Source organism: Eubalaena glacialis, chromosome 6 (assembly GCF_028564815.1).
Source record: "Eubalaena glacialis isolate mEubGla1 chromosome 6, mEubGla1.1.hap2.+ XY, whole genome shotgun sequence".
NCBI classification, from domain to species: Eukaryota; Metazoa; Chordata; class Mammalia; order Artiodactyla; family Balaenidae; genus Eubalaena; species Eubalaena glacialis.
In genome coordinates, this window is record NC_083721.1 from 14,057,416 (window position 1) to 14,077,223 (window position 19,808).

The 19,808-nt window shown below is 38.3% G+C and overlaps 1 protein-coding gene across 1 annotated transcript; it reads left to right on the plus strand.

The window, feature by feature from the left end:
* Positions 1-7,627: 7,627 nt before the first annotated feature.
* LOC133092916 (keratin-associated protein 8-1) lies at positions 7,628-7,891 on the plus strand. Its single transcript, XM_061192694.1, has one exon. It carries the CDS (start codon positions 7,628-7,630, stop codon positions 7,889-7,891), a length of 264 nt encoding a protein of 87 aa, XP_061048677.1.
* The last annotated feature ends 11,917 nt before the right edge of the window (positions 7,892-19,808 follow it).

Consider the following 19,808-nt stretch of genomic DNA (forward strand, 5'->3'; position numbering starts at 1 on the left):
TGGCCATGCCATGTGGCTTGCGGGATCTTGGTTCCCCGACCAATTATCGAACCGAGGCTACGGCAGTGAAAGCACTGAGTCCTAACCACTGGACTGCCAGGGAATTCCTCCAAAGCATGTTATTGGAATCACTTGGGCTGCTTATTTAAAATGCAGATTCCTAGGCCCCAGCACAGACCCAGGCAATCAGAATCTACAGGAACAGAGCTCAGAAATATGCATATTAAACAAGTATCCAAGGAGATTCTTGCACAGACTAAACTTTGAAATTATTGTGGTGGAATGTCTTGTAGAGGTTTCAACATTTCTCTTCTGCAATTCTGTCACTGCATTTTGTGTTTTAAAGTGATGGTAGCTGGGCGCTCATGAGTGTGTCTTAGCAGGGGTGTGTAACATAGTGAACAAAAGTACTCTATATAGTTGCATGCTTAATTGACCAAATCCAGTGGGAGAGGGTTGAATTGTAATCTTAGCTTTTCAGTAATTTTGATGTTAGGATCATTCAATGGCTAAGGTGGTGAGTCCCAGGGTGTCAACTTACCTCCTGTTACAGTCGAAAGACTTGGGACCCGGGCAAGTGATTTGCATAAATTCTTACAGCAAGTGAGTGGCCAAATTTGACTTGGAATATTCATTCATTCACTCATTTATTCAACTGATATTCATTGAAAACCTACATCATGCCCAGTAGTGATCTAGGCACTGAGGAATCAGGGCTGATTAAAGATGTCATTTTTGCTCTCCTTGAAACAAGCATGTTGCTGAGGCAGGTATCAATCACACAAATAAAGGTTAAAGGACTACAAATAGGAGGGAGATGGTGGCCACTATGATAGTGTAGGTGGACTTTGGCTGCTCAGGGACCGCAGAAAGGCCTCCCAAGGGAAGTGATTGAACTAGTATCTGAAGGTTGATGGGAGCTGAGGAGGACAGAGGAAGGAAGATAATTCCATGTAGAACAAACAGAAAGTGGCAAGACACATGATATATTTGAAGATCTAAGATAGTCAATGATGTCTAATCAGAGTGAGTTGAGGGCTTTTAGGTCAGATTAAAGATTAAAAAAAAAATCTAAAAAGCAATGGGATGCTATTGAATTTTTAAAAAATTATTATTACTTTTTGGCTGTGTTGGGTCTTTGTTGCTGTGTGCAGGCTTTTCTCTATTTGCTGAGAGTGGGGGCTACTCTTTGTTGTGGTGTGTGGGCTTCTCATTGTGGTGGCTTCTCATTGCAGAACACGGGCTCCAGGCACGTGAGCTTCAGTAGTTGCGGCACTCGGGCTCAGTATTGTGGCACGCAGGTCCTAGAGCATGGGAGCTTCAGTAGTTGCAGCACATGGGCTCAGTAGTTGCGGCATGCAGGCTCTAGGGAACATGGGCTTCCGTAGTTGTGGCGTGCGGGTTCAGTAGTTGTGGCTCGCAGGCTTGGTTGCTCCACAGCATATGGGATCTTCCAAGACCAGGGATTGAACCCTTGTTCCCTGCATTGACAGGTGGATTCTTAACCACTGCACCACCAGGGAAGTCCTGAAATATTTTTAATGTTTGTTTGCGTGTGTGTGTGTGTTTGTATTGTAACCAGATCTACATTTTGTAAACACTTTGGCAATGGGAAGCAGTGTGTAAGGAGGGAAACTGTCAACTTGATTAGTTTTGCAGTCACTGTAGCAGTGTAGGTACATAAGTTGGTAGCTTGAAGTAGGTAGTGTGCCACGCTGAATAAGCAGCCCCCAGAGTTGTCCACTCTGAATTTCTGCAACTCATGAAAATGTTACCTTACGTGGTAAAAGGGGCTTGGCAGAAGTGACTAAGTTAAAGATCTTCATATGGGGAGATTATTTTGGATTATCCAGGTGGACCCAATGTAATCACAAGGGTCCTTATAAGAGGGGGGCAGGAGGGTCAGAGTCAGTAGTAGGAGATGGGATGATAGAAGTGAGAGATTGGAGTGATGAAAGGAAGTGGTCACAGGCCAAAGAATGCAGGCCACCTATAGAAGCTGAAAAAGGCCAGAAAACAGATTCTCCCCTCAGAGCTTTCAGAAGGAACTGGCCATGCCGACACCGTAATTTCAGACTTCTGACTCTTGGAACTTGTGATAATAAATTTGTGTCTTTTTTAGTCACCAAGTTTGCGGTAATTTGTAACATTAGGAAACAATAAGAAATAGAGTAGTGAAGTGGACATTGATAGAAATTAATGGATCCAAGAGAGTGTTAGAAGGTAAAAGTGACAGCACTTTGTGACAGACTGGATTTGCAAATGCAGGGGAGGGGGGTGTCAAGGGTGACTCCTAGGTGTCGAGATTCTTATTATTCACATGGTATCACCTCACTGCTGGGTGTAAATCTTAATTTCATGTCAAAAACCAGATGCAATTTCTGAATATGAGGCCCTAGACAACAATAATTAAATTTTGTATGCAAGTTAGTAAATTGCCTGAAAGGAAGTCATATTTTGAGGGTCTCAGTATCTGATTACCAGATAATAGTAACCCAAAGGCGTTAGGAGGATTTCAAATCAAGGGTCTAAGCAAGCAACCTCCTTGGGATAACTTTACATTCTGGAAGCGTGAACATTTTCTTTATTTTCTTCTTGCAGCAATGATTAGATGTTGTCTCTACTGGCTATTGTATTATCTCTAATTGTCCCAAATACCTTAGAGAGCCTTCCAATGGGAGGACCTCAGCACTGAATTACAGGTGTGCCAGAGTGTTGCAGCTCTTAGTCCCCCAGCTGATCTGGACAGGACCTGGGGTGCCAGAGCTCCCAGGATGGCTATCTCTTCCCAGTGAGTCTTGTCAGATTATCCCACTGTACCCTAAAGATGTGTAATGTACTTTGATGCTGTAATGGGAGAATGATTGAGAAGCACTGCCCTTTGGTATTCCTTCTCCCAGTGTCTTCCACGGATGTCTTGTATCAGAATTCCTGGTAGGGATATGATCCTGATAGATGGTTGTTAACCCACTTGTTAAATCTACTTCCCTAACAATTCTTAAATTCATCCCCTTGCTAATACTGCCACCTAGTTAGTGAAGTAGCTTTTGTGTAACTGATTATCAATCCAGTGACTATTCTTCCTCCTTCTTCTAGGTTGCCAGAGCCTGCTTCACATGATCCGGGCAGAAAGTGCCCAATACACACTTTTCTAGCTTCCCTTGTCGTTCAACCCTGGGATATGATTCAATTCTGGACAATGGGACATAAAAGAAATCCATTGGAAGACAAATATGAAATGAATTCCTGCTCATTGCACAATGAAAAGGAGCTTTGAGAGAAGTCCTTTTTTTTTTTTAACTCCTCTATTTTTAGATGTTGATGTGAACGAATCTGAAGCATTGACCTGCTGCAGTGATTTTGCAGCCATGAGAAGACAGAGACTCAAACCTCTGAATCCTGACGTTGTCAAGCCCCGGAGCAACCTGGAATTGCTTACGTTCTCATTTTCCATTATTTGTGAAAAATAAACTCTTTTCATTTAGCAACTTTCAGCTGGTTTTGTTTTTTTGTTTTTGTTTTGTTTTTTTGGTTACTTGTAGCCAAAATAATCCCTAAAGGATACAATTTTAAACCTGGTCTTCATACCTCCAGGGTTTCCCAATTCTAATTCATTCTCCACACTGTCAGAGTAGTGATCTCTCTAAAATGCAGAACTGATTATGCCAACCCTAGCTTAGTGTACGAGTGGCTCCCTTTTCCTCCACAAAACACACAGTCTCATATGTCCCCTGACTGTCTCTCCAGCTCCAACTTCCATTGATTCTTCTGGCACATGCAAGACTACGGCCCCATTGAATTATCAATGTCTCTTGGAAGGCATTGTACTATTTAACACCTTTAAGACTTTGTTTCAAACACTTCTTTCTAGAATATCCTCTAAATCCACTATCTTCCTAACTGATGTCCATTTTCAAGGCCCAGTTCAAATATCTATCCCTTTCATAATGAAGCTTTCCATGGACATTACCCCCTACATCACGTAGAGCTGTCCACTCTCTGTTTCACCCCCTGAAGTCTACAAGAGGGCAGTGTGGACTTCCAGGGTAGAACATATAACATTGCATTTTCATTTATTTATCATTTTCCATTTAATTACCATTTCTAATTTGTCTTTAGATTTCTAACACCTAACAACATGCCTGGAATATAGGAGATGCTCAATAAATATTTGTAGGAATAAATGAAAAGAATGAAATATAATTTTTATATTATAGAGTAACACTGATGTATATTCTAAAATTCATTTAAAACATTCCCTTGTAATTTCTCTCTCATTTTTTTTTTAAAGTATTTTGTTTATTTATTTATTTATGGCTGTGTTGGGTTTTCGTTTCTGTGCGAGGGCTTTCTCTAGTTGTGGCAAGCGGGGGCCAGTCTTCATCGCGGTGCGCGGGCCTCTCACTGTCGCGACCTCTCTTGTTGCGGAGCGCAGGCTCCAGATGCGCAGGCTCAGTAATTGTGGCTCACGGGCCCAGCTGCTCCGCGCCACGTGGGATCTTCCCAGACCAGGGCTCGAACCCGTGTCCCCTGCATTGGCAGGCAGATTCTCAACCACTGCGCCACCAGGGAAGCCCTCTCTCATTTTTAATGAATTATAATATCTTGAAGCTGGAAACTTTATATTTGAAACTGATAAGACAAGAACTGTTTTACTGTGCACACTGGAACTGACTCTATTTCAATGATCTGTACACAATACAGTCTTGCTCCTTTGTAGAAAATCAAAGAGCAAGGTTTTTCCCTATCTTTATTCATGTCATATTTTATTTGAAATCAAAGAAATATGAAAGAAGAAATCAGATTATTTATTAAATAACATCTTAACATTGTTATTAGAAGATAAAGGGTCATGAACTTTATCTAAACCAATAAATACCCAGCAATGATTAGTTCAATACCATGTCATTTCATATGTGAGAATATAATATTTTTCTGTTTTTCAAACCTCCATGTCACATGACCCTAGTTTTTTGAGAAACTCACAAAAGTAAGACATTTTAACTGCAATTGGTTTAGCCCGCTGCTGCTTTCCACCTGGGGTTCCCTACAATCACACTTCCCCTCAAGTTGGAAGGCATTAGAGAGACCACGGACCTTTCTGGGATCTAGCTAAGGAGAAGTTGAATTTGGATATGGGAGATAGATTTATGTGGTTTTCAGTTATTTCTGTGTCTAATTAGGCTATTTCTAGCCATCCATGTATGGTGATGGCTTCCAGGAATTCTCTCCCATCTACTCTTCCAATTCACCCAGAATTTATGACATGAATGTACAGGACCAGAAGTCACATCTCAGTATGTATTAGCCCCATGGCATCCAGCGTAGAATGAGTAGTGGAGAAAAAAATTTGAAATGGTGGAGCCCAAAGCTCGTCTATGGAAGAAATATTATAGAAGCATGTCAGGCAGTTATGTAGTAAAAACATTTTTTCAAAATTTTATATTTGTGACTTTTATTAGTGTTTAAATTTGTGATTTATCATTTTAACAAATGTTTATTTTTGTACCGAATTTTATATTTTTATGTTTACTGTTTTTCATCAAGAGGCTTCTCAACATTGTATAAACTTCAGGCTCTACAAAACCTGGATCCTCCCTAGATAAACCTATATTATAATAAAGCTTTCATAGACCCAATGTAAGATTAAGCTAGCTACCGATTTTGTTTTTAAATAACTTGATAAATCATGTATTTCCCTAAAATTTTCTTGTGTTACGATTTTCTGCAGAATTTCTAGAGAAAATTCCGAGTGCTCTTTGTAAATACGGCTTAAGTTTTTAAAAAGACAACATATTTTAATTTTTATTCACCATTACTACTCAGATACAGAGTTGGGTATTGTGCCCTGCAGGGCAAAGCTAGCATATTGTCAGATTGGGTAGGCAAGTGAGAGGGGAACTTATTTAAACAGAGCATCATAACTGAATTTTAACATGAACTCAATCTTTTTTCTTTCCATTGTACAATGCTATTTTTGTTCAATTTTTCTTTTTTCCAAATATTACCAGTTTTTTTCTTTATGGAGCGGGGCAATGTGATGATGGCAGAAATAAGACATAAATTATTCTATGATTTTTAGAGAGGGATCTGCTGTTGAATGCCTTTATATTTTGTGAGTGAAGCTAATTGTAATTCCCTGGTCTTATTTAGCTATAAGTCACATGAAGTGTTTGAATTTTAAATGCTGAATCACCCTAGGTGGCCATACAGCTTTGTTCATGAACAAGGATGGTGCAAGAGCATGGTGTATTTTCAAAAATACCTCTGTTATAATTAACCAATTAGTGGTTGAAACACTGTCACAGTTTTGCATTTTTCCAAGTGTCTCACCTTGTCCTTGGAGTCAGCTTGTGACCTCTATATGCCTCCAGAAATTGAGGTCTTAGCTGCTAGCAACAGGAAGGAAATTTACGTCTGAGATCTAAAGTAAAATTTTGGGGGCTAGTATGTAATACGTATCTGTTCTGTGCCTTTCTAAGAATGATTCCTTGCAGTTCTGTGCCTTTTTATTTCCGTGCCGTATGTCTTCTTTTGCTGTGTTTTCTGTAAATTTTCTCTTAAGTGCCATTCCGAGGAATATCAATGCAGGTATCTGAGAATAATTTTTTATGTCTTGCATGACCCAAGATGGGTTTGATCAATCTTATTCCTCCTGTAATTCATATTTGAGGACTAAGTTTCCATTTAGAGAGAGGAATGATTTTCTTTCCCGATCCTGGGGTGCATGGTCATTCTAAAAGTGAAATAACTTTGATTTAATATTGTCATCTGGCTCTTTACAAGACCATCACATTTGTTAGATAATCTGGTTTTATTAGATCTAATGGAAAAAAATAGTGTACATTTTAAGGTAAAATTTCCCATTAATATTTCTGTTTTTATCCTGTTATTATTTTCAACATTTACTTTGAAAAGCATATTAGACCAACAGATGATATTTGACAATTTATTTCTAGGATCAATCCACAAGGTCCGTTTTTTTTTTTTTATATAATTACAAGATTATTAGTTCAGGCAGTGGTTTAGAAATGTGATGTTAAATATAGTTCAGGCAGGTACTATAATTAAAATTAAAATTTTATCCAGTTTTGTAAACAGGGTAGCTATAGACAGAGGGGAAAAAAGGAGTCTTTCCAAGGAACTCTTTGACATTCGTCTTGCATACTGCAAAAAAATCTTTAATCAAGTGAATACTAAGAAATATCTCCATTTTGAGGCGGTCTTACTATGTATTTGTTATTTCATTTATTAATTTATTCAACACATATGTTTTGAATTCTAACTGTGTGGTATGGACGTTCAAAGAGCAAGAGGACTGAATAACAGTTAACAACCTCAGAAAATTTCTTGGTATTGTAACGCCTGCTCACAGAGGCTTGTATCTAGGACCTACAAGACCCAGTGCTTTGAAGTCTCTGCAACGCGTATTTTAATGAAGGGACACAATTTATTTGAAGGAATCCTGTCCCTGTGTTCTATCACATGAGAAATTTCTTAAGCAAGTGTAAAGATGTCTTAAGCAAGCAAAACAAACTAATGAGCTATTCGTGAAGCAAACTGGTGTCAATGAAAATGACGCCTTGTGTTTTTCGCCACACCCCATAGCCAGGGTATATAAAGAAGGATGGAGAGTAGGGAATCCATCACACTGAGGAAACACATTCCACTGCTATCTAAGCCCCCAACTCCAGACACCAAGTGCTATAACAACTTCTCCAGCACTGTCTTCCCAGGATGCTACTGGGGCAGCTACAGCTACCCCCTGGGGTATAGTGTTGGTTGTGGCTACATCAGCACCCACTCCCCAGTGGGCTATGGTTTTGGCTATGGCTACAATGGCTGTGGGGCTTTCGACTACAGAAGATTCTGGCCATTCGCTCTCTATTGATTTGCTGAAATACCCGAGGCATAGAATCTTCTCTCCCAAGGCTGAGAGGCGTAATTCCAGGTCCTTATGTGCTCATCAACCTCCCAGTCGCTGCTTTTCAGACCTAGCACCAGAGTCTCAAGGGAAGAAAATGAAAAACCACTTATGCCTCCAGCCGCCTTCCCTGGATGATGTTTGTAGGGACATTTGCGGAAACTTGACACCCAAACATGTATTACTTTTGAATTTTTCACCATGCTCATGACGTTTGTCATCATCAAGTTGTGGATGTGTCTGTCAAATTCTCAATAAACTTGTCTCAACCATCATAATATTCTCACCTGAGTGGAGTTTGCTTTTTTGGTGGGTGCATATTTTTTGGTACATTGAGTGGGGAGGAAGTGGATTTATTTTTCTCATGTGCATGTTAGAAGCAGTGAGAAAGCAAATAATCCTTGATCTTTTGTGATAAGCAGGCAAGAGGGGTTTGCTTATGATTAAAAAAAATCCTATCTTAACCTTCCTTTAACTCTGTGACATCCACCTCCAATTCTGGTGCCAATGGTACACCATTCATTGCTTGGTGTACCATCTCACCACTCCTGCTCCTCTTCAAGAGAACAGAACATTGATGGCCTATTTCACTTATTTCTATATTAGTGCAAATGAAACCCACTATGTTCCCTCTCCCAGGGACTAAGGATTGTAGAATAAAATGCTATGTCCCCTATTTAAGGATTCTGGGGCATCTAGAATAGCTATAGACGTATTTTAGGAGTCTGAGAGTCTTTTAGGGGAAGGATAAATCCCTTATCTCAAACCACCCACGGTATCTACTTTACAGCTTAGAAGCACCAGTTTAGAAACAACGATGGAAAGCTTCTTAATCTTTGTAGAATCAATACCAGGTAGTGAATTTTACTCTTAAAAGAGCCCCTTTTCATAGACCTGAAGATATATCAACCTTTCTCTGTGTTCTTTTAGAGAGGAGAGTAGTATTCTTTTTATAAGCCAAGTCAGTAATGTCTCAATCCTCTTGTTGAAAACATTTTAGGTAGAGTACAAATATTCTTGGTGACAGCAGGATTTGGCTAAACTCTGCATGTGGCATGTTGCATATTTTTCGCCTTAGTTATAAATGTAAAGGCTATTTGGAGAGATCATTTTAGAAAACAGTATTTTCTGCATCGTATTTCATCCAACAAATATCTGTTTAAAAAAAATTCAAAAGACATCTTGTTTAAGAATTGACTTAGTAGATTCTTTTTCAGTAGACTATTGTTATAACCAGTAAAATGTCCAGTTTGAAACTTTCTAGCAGCCGCAGGTTGATGCATGCTGAGAACTGTAACTTAACCAAACATGCAGGTTAGAATAGCATAAGAAAAGAAAAGGGTTTTTTTTCAGGAATTAGAAGGTCAGATTGAGGTTAGAAACTGTCTGACTGTTCTAGAATGATGACTGAGTTATAAAAAATTTGTGCTTGAAGAGACCACAGAGAACATCTAATTCAGTGTTTCTGAAGTTGCGGTATGCAGGAACATCACCTGGGCAGCTGGCTTAAAATGTAAATTCTTGTGCCTCACGCCCAGGAATTCTGACTTGGTATATCCGAGGTATGATCCAGAAATAAAAATTTTTTTCCCAGCTTAACTGAGGTATAATTGACAAATAAAAATTTTATATATTTAAGGTGTACAACGGGATGTTTGATATGTACATACATTGTGAAATGATTACCAATCAAGTGAATTAACATATCATTCACCTCAGATAATTACCTCAGATAATTATTTTTTTTTTTCAGGTATAAGATGTTGACATCACTAACCTTCAGGGAAATAGAACAAAATCATAATGAGTTATCATTCCTGTTGGAATGGCTTTCATCAAAAAGATAAGAGATAGCAAGGGTTGTTATCTCTTATAGAATGTTGGAGAAAAGGGAACCCTTATGCACTGTTGATGGGAATGTAAATTGATTCAGCCACTATGGAAAACAATATGGAGGTTTCCCAAAAATTAAAAATAGATTTACCAAATGATTCAGCAATCTCTCTTCTGGGTGTACAGCAAATGGAAATGAAGTCATTATCTTGAAGAGATATCCACATTCCCATGTTCATTGAAATATTATTCACAGTGGCTAAGAAATGGAAACCACCTAAGTGTCCATGGAGGGATGAATGGATAAAGAAAGTGTGGTATAAATACAATAGAAAATTGTATTTATTGTTTTGTATTGTATTCAGCCTTAAAAAAGAAAGAAATCTTGTCATTGGAAACAACATGGATGAACCAGAAATCTAAAGTTTTTAGAATTACCCCAGGGATTCTACATCAGGTGGTCTGACCCCCATGCGTTAAGAAGCACTGTTTCAGGCCATTACACACACACACATGCACGTGCACACACACACACACACACACACACTTATTTATTTATTTATGCTCAGGTAACTGAATCTTGATAAAGGAAAATCATCTACATCTCAACAGGATAAGGGCAGAAGAAGGAGTCCTTTATATCCCCAAGGACATACAAGAAGTACACTGAAGTACAATGTCTGTGCTTGGCACCCTTCAAGCACAGACATGGTACTGGGACTGAAGTTTCTGATGACATGCTCTGCTTAGAAGAAAAAAATGTATTTTTGGTTGATTTGATAAATTAATACTTTCCTAGGTAATAAGAAAATGTTCTACATTACTTTATGTCAGGTATTTTTAACTGTAATTCACTCCTATTACATATGTTTTTAAAAAAATGCTTGTACTCAGATCCCACCCTTGGAAATTCTCACAGGAAGATCTTCTATGCGTTCTGGAAGTTTGTATTTAAAAAGTTCTCTATAAGTAATGTACCTTTGGGCTACCAATTTGGGACAATTACAAGGTCCTTATTCATTGCTTTTTATTTCCCATCCTTTTCAGCCTCCTCCACTTATCTTGAATCTAGGAATGAAGAGGTTTCATCTATATTTATATAGGATTCATAAAAATGAGAACAGAATAAATACCATTTTACAGATAAAGTGAAAAGAAAGAGTAGGAAGAACATTTGATTTTGCATTCAGGCTCAGCTGTGGTCTGTAGGGAGTATGGCTAGCTATTTGTTTCTAATTGTACATGAGTTTTGGTATTGAGCTGGGCCAGTTAAGTGTTCTGCACATAGTAGAAACTCAATAAATATGGCTGGGTTATCTGACAAATTTCCCCAACAAACATGAAAAAGATATCAAACATCCATTTGCTAACATCTCATAACTATTCTTTAATTCATAGCCTTTTGCAGGTTGGAAGCCTGATGTCTGCGCATTTTATAAGTTGGATTCATTGCAGAAGGTCACACATGAAGAAAAGTGTTGTTTTTATTTCCGAATTTCCCATTAATTGCTTACTTCTCTGAATTACCTGAAAAACTAATCTACGTATATTTAAGATTTCCATGCTGAATAAAGCCTGTAGCTGAGAAAGGTGACTTGAATACTTAAAGACATCTTTTTTTTTTTAAATTTATTTTTATATTTATTTTTGCCTGTGTTGGGTCTTCGTTTCTGTGAGAGGGTTTTCTCTAGTTGCTGCAAGCGGGGGCCACTCTTCATCGCGGTGCGCAGGCCTCTCACTATCGCGGCCTCTTGTTGCGGAGCACAGGCTCCAGACGCGCAGGCTCAGTAGTTGTGGCTCACGGGCCCAGTTGCTCCGTGGCATGTGGGATCTTCCCGGACCAGGGCTCGAACCCGTGTCCCCTGCATTGGCAGGCAGATTCTCAACCACTGCGCCACCAGGGAAGCCCACTTAAAGACATCTTATCTACAGAAGAACGTTTGAGAGAAAAAGAGAGAGAGAAAAAAAATATTTTCCTCCTATATTTTAGGATGTTTCAGAGTAATTCTTCCTGGAAGAAAGGCATGGCTAGAGAATATTCTGGAGTACTTTCTTGAATTATGAGTCTGTGACTAACTGTTGCACTTAGAATCATACCGCATAACCCTTGCTTGAATCCAGAGTGTAGTGTTATTTCTACTCTGCTTACTATTTTCCTAATGACTTATTTCCATAACCAACTTGACTCCACAAAGGACGGGTTTCGAATGCTGCAAGTTCCTTTAGAAATTTGTTTTTCACATTTTCACGTTCTATATATCAATTATGTACTCATGTCTCTCACGAACATCTACCACCTCGATTCCGGATTTCTGTCCTTTTACCTAAACCCTCTACTCAAATTGTTAGGTTTCCCAAATCCTTGATTACTCAGAAGTAGTGATTCATTAGTCATAGCTGAATATATGAATGCTGATTTGTATTTACCCATGTGGTTCACGGGAGTGGTTTAGAGCCCCAAAGAGTTTTCCAAGACTAACTTTGATAGTAAATCTATTAGTGATACCCTGTTAAACATTTCCCAAGTTTTCTCTTAAGGCTATTTTGAAGGCATCTAATATCTGCCTTCTGTCACAAGTTGATGGAGGAATGTTCTCCAAGTGTGACTCTTTTTGTGACTAGAGTATTTGATTACACTAACCAATAAAGTTGTTGGCCATAAAATTACTACTGTGGAGAATGCGAAGATGGCAGAGTCATAGCGAGCTTGGTACTGGTAGGAAATTTTATAGCATATTTACATTGTTCTTGCAAATAAGAAATGACCAAATGATCTTCCCTCCCTCCCTCATATTTTTTCCTTTGTCTGCATTTTCTTCTCTTTCGCTTCTATATCTTTGTCCTCAACTTTTTACTTCTTAGAGGACCACAAGATTCACCTCTATTCCCATAGATCATATGAAGGCAGGGTCAATTTCTAACTAGATTTATGAGCAGTTTCTCAGCAAGAAGAGATCAAGAGAAGCCCCTTCCCAGCACAGAGAAATCTCACAGTTGCAAAAAGTCATCATTTTCAAAGATTCACACTGGCTTTGCCTTGTAGACTCAAAAAAAAGCTTTCAGCTACAATGGATACCTAAGGAAGATTACCAAGTACCTTACAAGTCAGAGTTCTTCTTCACCTACTGAAGATACTAAATGAACATAAACATAAAACACTGAAGAATCAATGGATGACACTGGCATTTGATAAAATTATTCAAAGTGAATCTTTTTCTTATCCAAAGAAGGTTTTGCTTGCTCTTTTGCCCCAAACTTCAGACACAGGAAGCGAAGCTGAAACTGGAAATGCTTCATACTTACATGGCTCTGATTTTTGATTTCCCATAATTCTCCTTCAGCCAAAGGAGCCATCCCAAATGTGATAGCTGCTGCCCAGTGGATATGTTCAACCCATGGCTTTATGGTGGCAAATAAATTTTTCTTAAAACCAACCAAACAACCAAACAACTGCCCACCCAACTACCCACCCAACCTTGTGTACATCCTAGAATAGCATAATAACTTCGGAGCTAAATATTTGGTAAGCATGTTTTCATCCCATTGCTCTCTTATGACACTGAAATCCTTCTGAACTGGGTTTATTTGAGATTTTAGGTGAGGTCATCACCTTGAGCATATTCTAGTATAATTTTTCAGTCATTTCAATGATAAAAATAATTAGGTAAAAGAACTAATATTTTATATATTCCTGGGCTTGTAGTACACTACTCTTCTTCACAACTCCATGAGTTTGGTTTTATTCAAGGTTCTGTTATCCTCATTTTACACAAGAGGAAACTGGAATTCAGAGAGTTCAACGACGTGTTCATGGTCTCAAAGCTGGAGAGTGGCAGAACTGGATTTGTAATCTGGGTGTGTTTGATGCTGAAGCCTTGCTATCTGCCTCCCACTAACCAGAGTCGACTCGAATTGCATTCTATAGATCTGTGTGCTCCATGAAGGGCTATTATCTATCTTGATCACCACTGTGTCCCCAAAATAAAGCACAGCATTGGGCTCATATTAAGCCCTGGATAAATGTCACATGAATGAAAAGACAAGATGTTATTTTCAAATTAAAATAAAGAATCCTTAATCATGGCAATGAGATCCTTTGAAAATCTTTTGTTCAAATCTGAAAACAGCACTATTTGCTTTGTTTGTTTTTTTGACACTCAAGAGAGATTTGATGAATGTGTTGATTATGAGCCCAGAAACAATTTCCTGAGATGGAGGAGTGGGCTGCGGATGCCGTTTGGTTAGGATCTACTGATAGGATGAAGCAATGACATCATTCAGCAATTTCACATCCCCCAGCTCTCTCAGTGTCATTCATTCAACTGTGTCTCTTAGAATTTTAGAGATATCAATTATAGAGTATTTTTCAGTACCATTCATCATAAATGTCAAAAATGATTTGATGTTCTGCCTTAAAGGAAGAGATGAGTAATCTACACAAAATTGCACAGTCCAGAGGTAGAAGGCCAGTGAAGAAGGAAGTAAAGGGAAGGGAAAGAGACTTGCTCATCTGACAAAGATTTCCTCCTTGATCAAACTCTAATCAGCCTCCACTGAACCCTCTTCTCAACTAGGCTCTGACTTTTGGTTTCCCGTGTTTGTCTCTGCATTGTCCAATTTTAGCAAGAAACCTGCTAATTCAGTTAAACAAGAACCCATCTACCCCCCCCCCCCCACCAACCTCGATGTCTGATCACCTTCAATACCTGATCTGGTTCCTCATCTTCCACCACCTCCCAGTCTGATCTCTCTGGACTGCCTTCAGCAAGAATCCTGTTAGGTTGGTTTAACCTGAAACCAACCCCCTCTCCCCTTACCCTTGATATTTCTTCTTAGTAATTTTCCATCCACTGATTCCCCCCTGCTCCTTGGCTAAAAATTCCCACTTTTCCTTGTATTCGAAGTTGAGCCCAATCTCTCTACACTATTACAAAACCCGTACTACTACATTGTAGTAGCTCCCCTTGAATAAAGTTGGCCTTACCATCTTTAACAAGTGTCATGAATAATTTTTAAAACACATCTCAGTTCTCAGTTTTCCTTGTCTGTTTTTTCAAATTTTGTTTTCATAATTTAAAATATCAAGAGAAACTTTCCTTTGTTATCTGAGTGCTACGCACTCCCTGGTCCTAACATCAATCTTAAAGTTTAATTTAAGTTTAATAAAGTTTAATAAAGTTTAATTCATCTGTACAATTTTATAGCTACACAAACTCCTACTATAATCTCTGCTCCAGTAGGTCCACACAACATTTTATAATTATGGGATTTAGCTGCATACATTTATGTTGATTGTAGGCTTGTTTGTTTTGCTTTTGCTTCCAGTTTGAAAGGTTTGCTAGATCTATGAGCTCTTTGAAATCTATATCTCAAATCCTGGTGTAGAGCTTTATGAAGCATGAGGACATTCAGTAAATTCCTGTGGACTAAAAACATGTTTTGGTGTTGCAACCAGCACAGTTTTTGTTGTTGGGAAGTCTGATAATTGGAGGATTGAATTTGGAGTCCAGTTTAATCCCAGACTTTGAAGACATGGCAGTAACTTCTCATTTACAGAGACAAAACCCATAAAGAAGAATTCTTGAGAATTTAATCAAGCTCAAACTTCTTTCAAGAATAATGAGGATCTCTTCTTTTTTCAATGAGATCTAAGAGTTTAATAAGAATTTTAATTCCCTTGATTTAAAGAATGAAGGAGGTACATTTCTTCATCACAGCTATATGAGTCACTTAGGAAGAAGGATCCCATTACGTGATGGCTGTAGCCATCAAACTTGCTGACTGATCAAATCTTTGTCTCCTGGACAATGTATTATGACTTCTTCCCTGACAACTTCAACCCCAATGGCTACTTGGGAAATTACGGGTATTCCCTGGGCCACTGTACTGACTGTGGATATGGTAACATCCTCTTACTTGTGGGCTGTGGCCTGGACTATGGCTATAGAAGTTACCAACCCCTTAGCTATAAAAGATATTAGGCAACAAGAGCCTATTGATTAATCTGCATATCTGAGACCTTGGCACTTCTGGGACATTTTGCTCTTTTGTTTCCTGTCTGATTCCACCTTTCTTTGAGCCCCAAGATGATGCTTGACCAAATCCAGCTTCTTTATACACTGGATCAGTTTCACTTCAAGATGTATCATGTTTAGATGATAAGTCTTTGAATTTTTCCACAAGTTCATCATTTAGGCTGTGATTCTTATTTGAAATATGTTCTGCTCTAATACATTTGACAGTGGTTTTCCATCTTGAGGGCACTTCTGTTTCCGCCTCAAAAATTTATCTGAGTAGACAAAGAACCTGTAGTCTGAATATCTGTTTTTTGGTTTAAATGTTTATGGTGGTCATATTTTCAGTTACATTGTACAATAAAAATAACATTTTATTTTTTTTTTATTTTTATTTTTTTTAAACATCTTTATTGAAGTATAATTGCTTTACAATGGTGTGCTAGCTTCTGCTTTACAACAAAGTGAATCAGTTACACATGTACATATGTTGGATATCTCTTCCCTCTTGCATCTCCCTCCCTCCCACCCTCCCTATCCCACCCCTCTAGGTGGTCACAAAGCACCGAGCTGATCTCCCTGTGCTATGCGGCTGCTTCCCACTAGTTATCTATTTTACATTTGGTAGTGTATATATGTCCATGACGCTCTCTCACCCTGTCACATCTCACCCCTCCCCCTCCCCATATCCTCAAGTCCATTCTCTAGTAGGTCTGTGTCTTTATTCCCATCTTGCCACTAGGTTCTTCATGACCTCTTTTTTTTTTTTTCCCTTAGATTCCATATATATGTGTTAGCATACTGTATTTGTTTTTCTCTTTCTGACTTACTTCACTCTGTATGACAGACTCTAACTCCATCCACCTCATTACAAACACCTCCATTTCATTTCTTTTTATGGCTGAGTAATATTCCATTGTATATATGTGCCACATCTTCTTTATCCATTCATCCGATGATGGACACCTAGGTTGCTTCCATGTCCTGGCTATTGTAAACAGAGCTGCAATGAATATTTTGGTACATGACTCTTTCTGAATTATGGTTTTCTCAGGGTATATGCCCAGTAGTGGGATTGCTGGGTCGTATGGTAGTTCTATTTTTAGTTTTCTAAGGAACCTCCATACTGTTCTCCATAGTGGCTGTATCAATTTACATTCCCACCAACAGTGCAAGAGTGTTCCCTTTTCTCCACACCCTCTCCAGCATTTATTGTTTCTAGATTTTTTGATGATGGCCATTCTGACCGGTGTGAGATGATACCTCATTGTAGTTTTGATTTGCATTTCTCTAATGATTAAAGATGTTGAGCATTCTTTCATGTGTCTGTTGGCAATCTGTATCTCTTCTTTGGAGAAATGTCTATTTAGGTCTTCTGCCCATTTTTGGATTGGGTTGTTTGTTTTTTTGTTATTGAGCTGCATGAGCTGCTTGTAAATCTTGGAGATTAATCCTTTGTCCGTTGCTTCATTTGCAAATATTTTCTCCCATTCTGAGGGTTGTCTTTTGGTCTTGTTTATGGTTTCCTTTGCTGTGCAAAAGCTTTTAAGTTTCATTAGGTCCCATTTGTTTATTTGTGTTTTTATTTCCATTTCTCTAGGACCTGGGTCAAAAAGGATCTTGCTGTGACTTATGTCATAGAGTGTTCTGCCTATGTTTTCCTCTAAGAGTTTGATAGTGTCTGGCCTTACACTTAGGTCTTTAATCCATTTTGAGTTTATTTTTGTGTATGGTGTTAGGGAGTGTTCTAATTTCATACTTTTACATGTACCTGTCCAATTTTCCCAGCACCACTTATTGAAGAGGCTGTCTTTTCTCCACTGTATATGCTTGCCTCCTTTATCAAAGATAAGGTGACCATATGTGCGTGGGCTTATCTCTGGGCTTTCTATCCTGTTCCATTGATCTATATTTCTGTTTTTGTGCCAGTACCAAACTGTCTTGATTACTGTAGCTTTGTAATATAGTCTGAAGTCAGGGAGCCTGATTCCTCCAGCTCCATTTTTCGTTCTCAAGATTGCTTTGGCTATTCGGGGTCTTTTGTGTTTCCATACAAATTGTGAAATTTTTTGTTCTAGTTCTGTGAAAAATGCCAGTGGTAGTTTGATAGGGATTGCATTGAATCTGTAGATTGCTTTGGGTAGCAGAGTCATTTTCACAATGTTGATTCTTCCAATCCAAGAACATGGTATATCTCTCCATCTATTTGTATCATCTTTAATTTCTTTCATCAGTGTCCTATAATTTTCTGCATACAGGTCTTTTGTCTCCTTAGGTAGGTTTATTCCTAGGTATTTTATTCTTTTTGTTGCAATGGTAAACGGGAGTGTTTTCTTAATTTCACTTTCAGATTTTTCATCATTAGTATACAGGAATGCAAGAGATTTCTGTGCATTAATTTTGTATCCTGCTACTTTACCAAATTCATTGATTAGCTCTAGTAGTTTTCTGGTAGCATCTTTTGGATTCTCTATGTATAGTATCATGTCATCTGCAAACAGTGACAGCTTTACTTCTTCTTTTCCGATTTGGATTCCTTTTATTTCTTTTTCGTCTCTGATTGCTGTGGCTAACACTTCCAAAACTATGTTGAATAATAGTGGTGAGAGTGGGCAACCTTGTCTTGTTCCTGATCTTAGTGGAAATGGTTTCAGTTTTTCACCATTGAGGACAATGTTGGCTGTGGGTTTGTCATATACGGCCTTTATTATGTTGAGGAAAGTTCCCTCTATGCCTACTTTCTGCAGGACTTTTATCATAAATGGGTGTTGAATTTTGTCGAAAGCTTTCTCTGCATCTATTGAGATGATCATATGGTTTTTCTCCTTCAATTTGTTAATATGATGTATCACGTTGATTGATTTGCGTATATTGAAGAATCCTTGCATTCCTGGAATAAACCCCACTTGATCATGGTGTATGATCCTTTTAATGTGCTGTTGGATTCTGTTTGCTAGTATTTTGTTGAGGATTTTTGCATCTATGTTCATCAGTGATATTGGCCTGTAGTTTTCTTTCTTTGTGACATCTTTGCCTGGTTTTGGTATCAGGGTGATGGTGGCCTCGTAGAATGAGTTGGGGAGTGTTCCTCCCTCTGCAATATTTTGGAAGAGTTTGAGAAGGATAGGTGTTAGCTCTTCTCTAAATGTTTGATAGAATTCGCCTGTGAAGCCATCTGGTCCTGGGCTTTTGTGTGTTGGAAGATTTTTAATCACAGTTTCAATTTCAGTGCTTGTGATTGGTCTGTTCATATTTTCAATTTCTTCCTGGTTCAGTCTCGGCAGGTTGTGCATTTCTAAGAATCTGTCCATTTCTTCCAGGTTGTCCATTTTATTAGCATAGAGTTGCTTGTAGTAATCTCTTATGATCGTTTGTATTTCTGCAGTGTCAGTGGTTACTTCTCCTTTTTCATTTCTAATTCTATTAATTTGAGTCTTCTCCTTTTTTCTCTTGATGAGTCTGGCTAATGGTTTATCAATTTTGTTTATCTTCTCAAAGAACCAGCTTTTAGTTTCATTGATTTTTGCTATTGTTTCCTTCATTTCTTTTTCATTTATTTCTGATCTGATCTTTATGATTTCTTTTCTTCTGCTAGCTTTGGGGTTTTTTTGTTCTTCTTTCTCTAATTGCTTTAGGTGCAAGGTTAGGTTGTTTATTCGAGATGTTTCCTGTTTCTTGATGTAGGCTTGTATTGCTATAAACTTCCCTCTTAGAACTGCTTTTGCTGCATCCCATAGGTTTTGGATCGTCGTGTCTCCATTGTCATTTGTTTCTAGGTATTTTTTGATTTCCCCTTTGATTTCTTCAGTGATCACTTCGTTATTAAGTAGTGTATTGTGTAGCCTCCATGTGTTTGTATTTTTTACAGATCTTTTCCTGTAATTGATATCTAGTCTCATAGCGTTGTGGTCGGAAAAGATACTTGATACGATTTCAATTTTTTAAAATTTACCAAGGCTTGATTTGTGACCCAAGATATGATCTATCCTGGAGAATGTTCCATGAGCACTTGAGAAAAATGTGTATTCTGTTGTTTT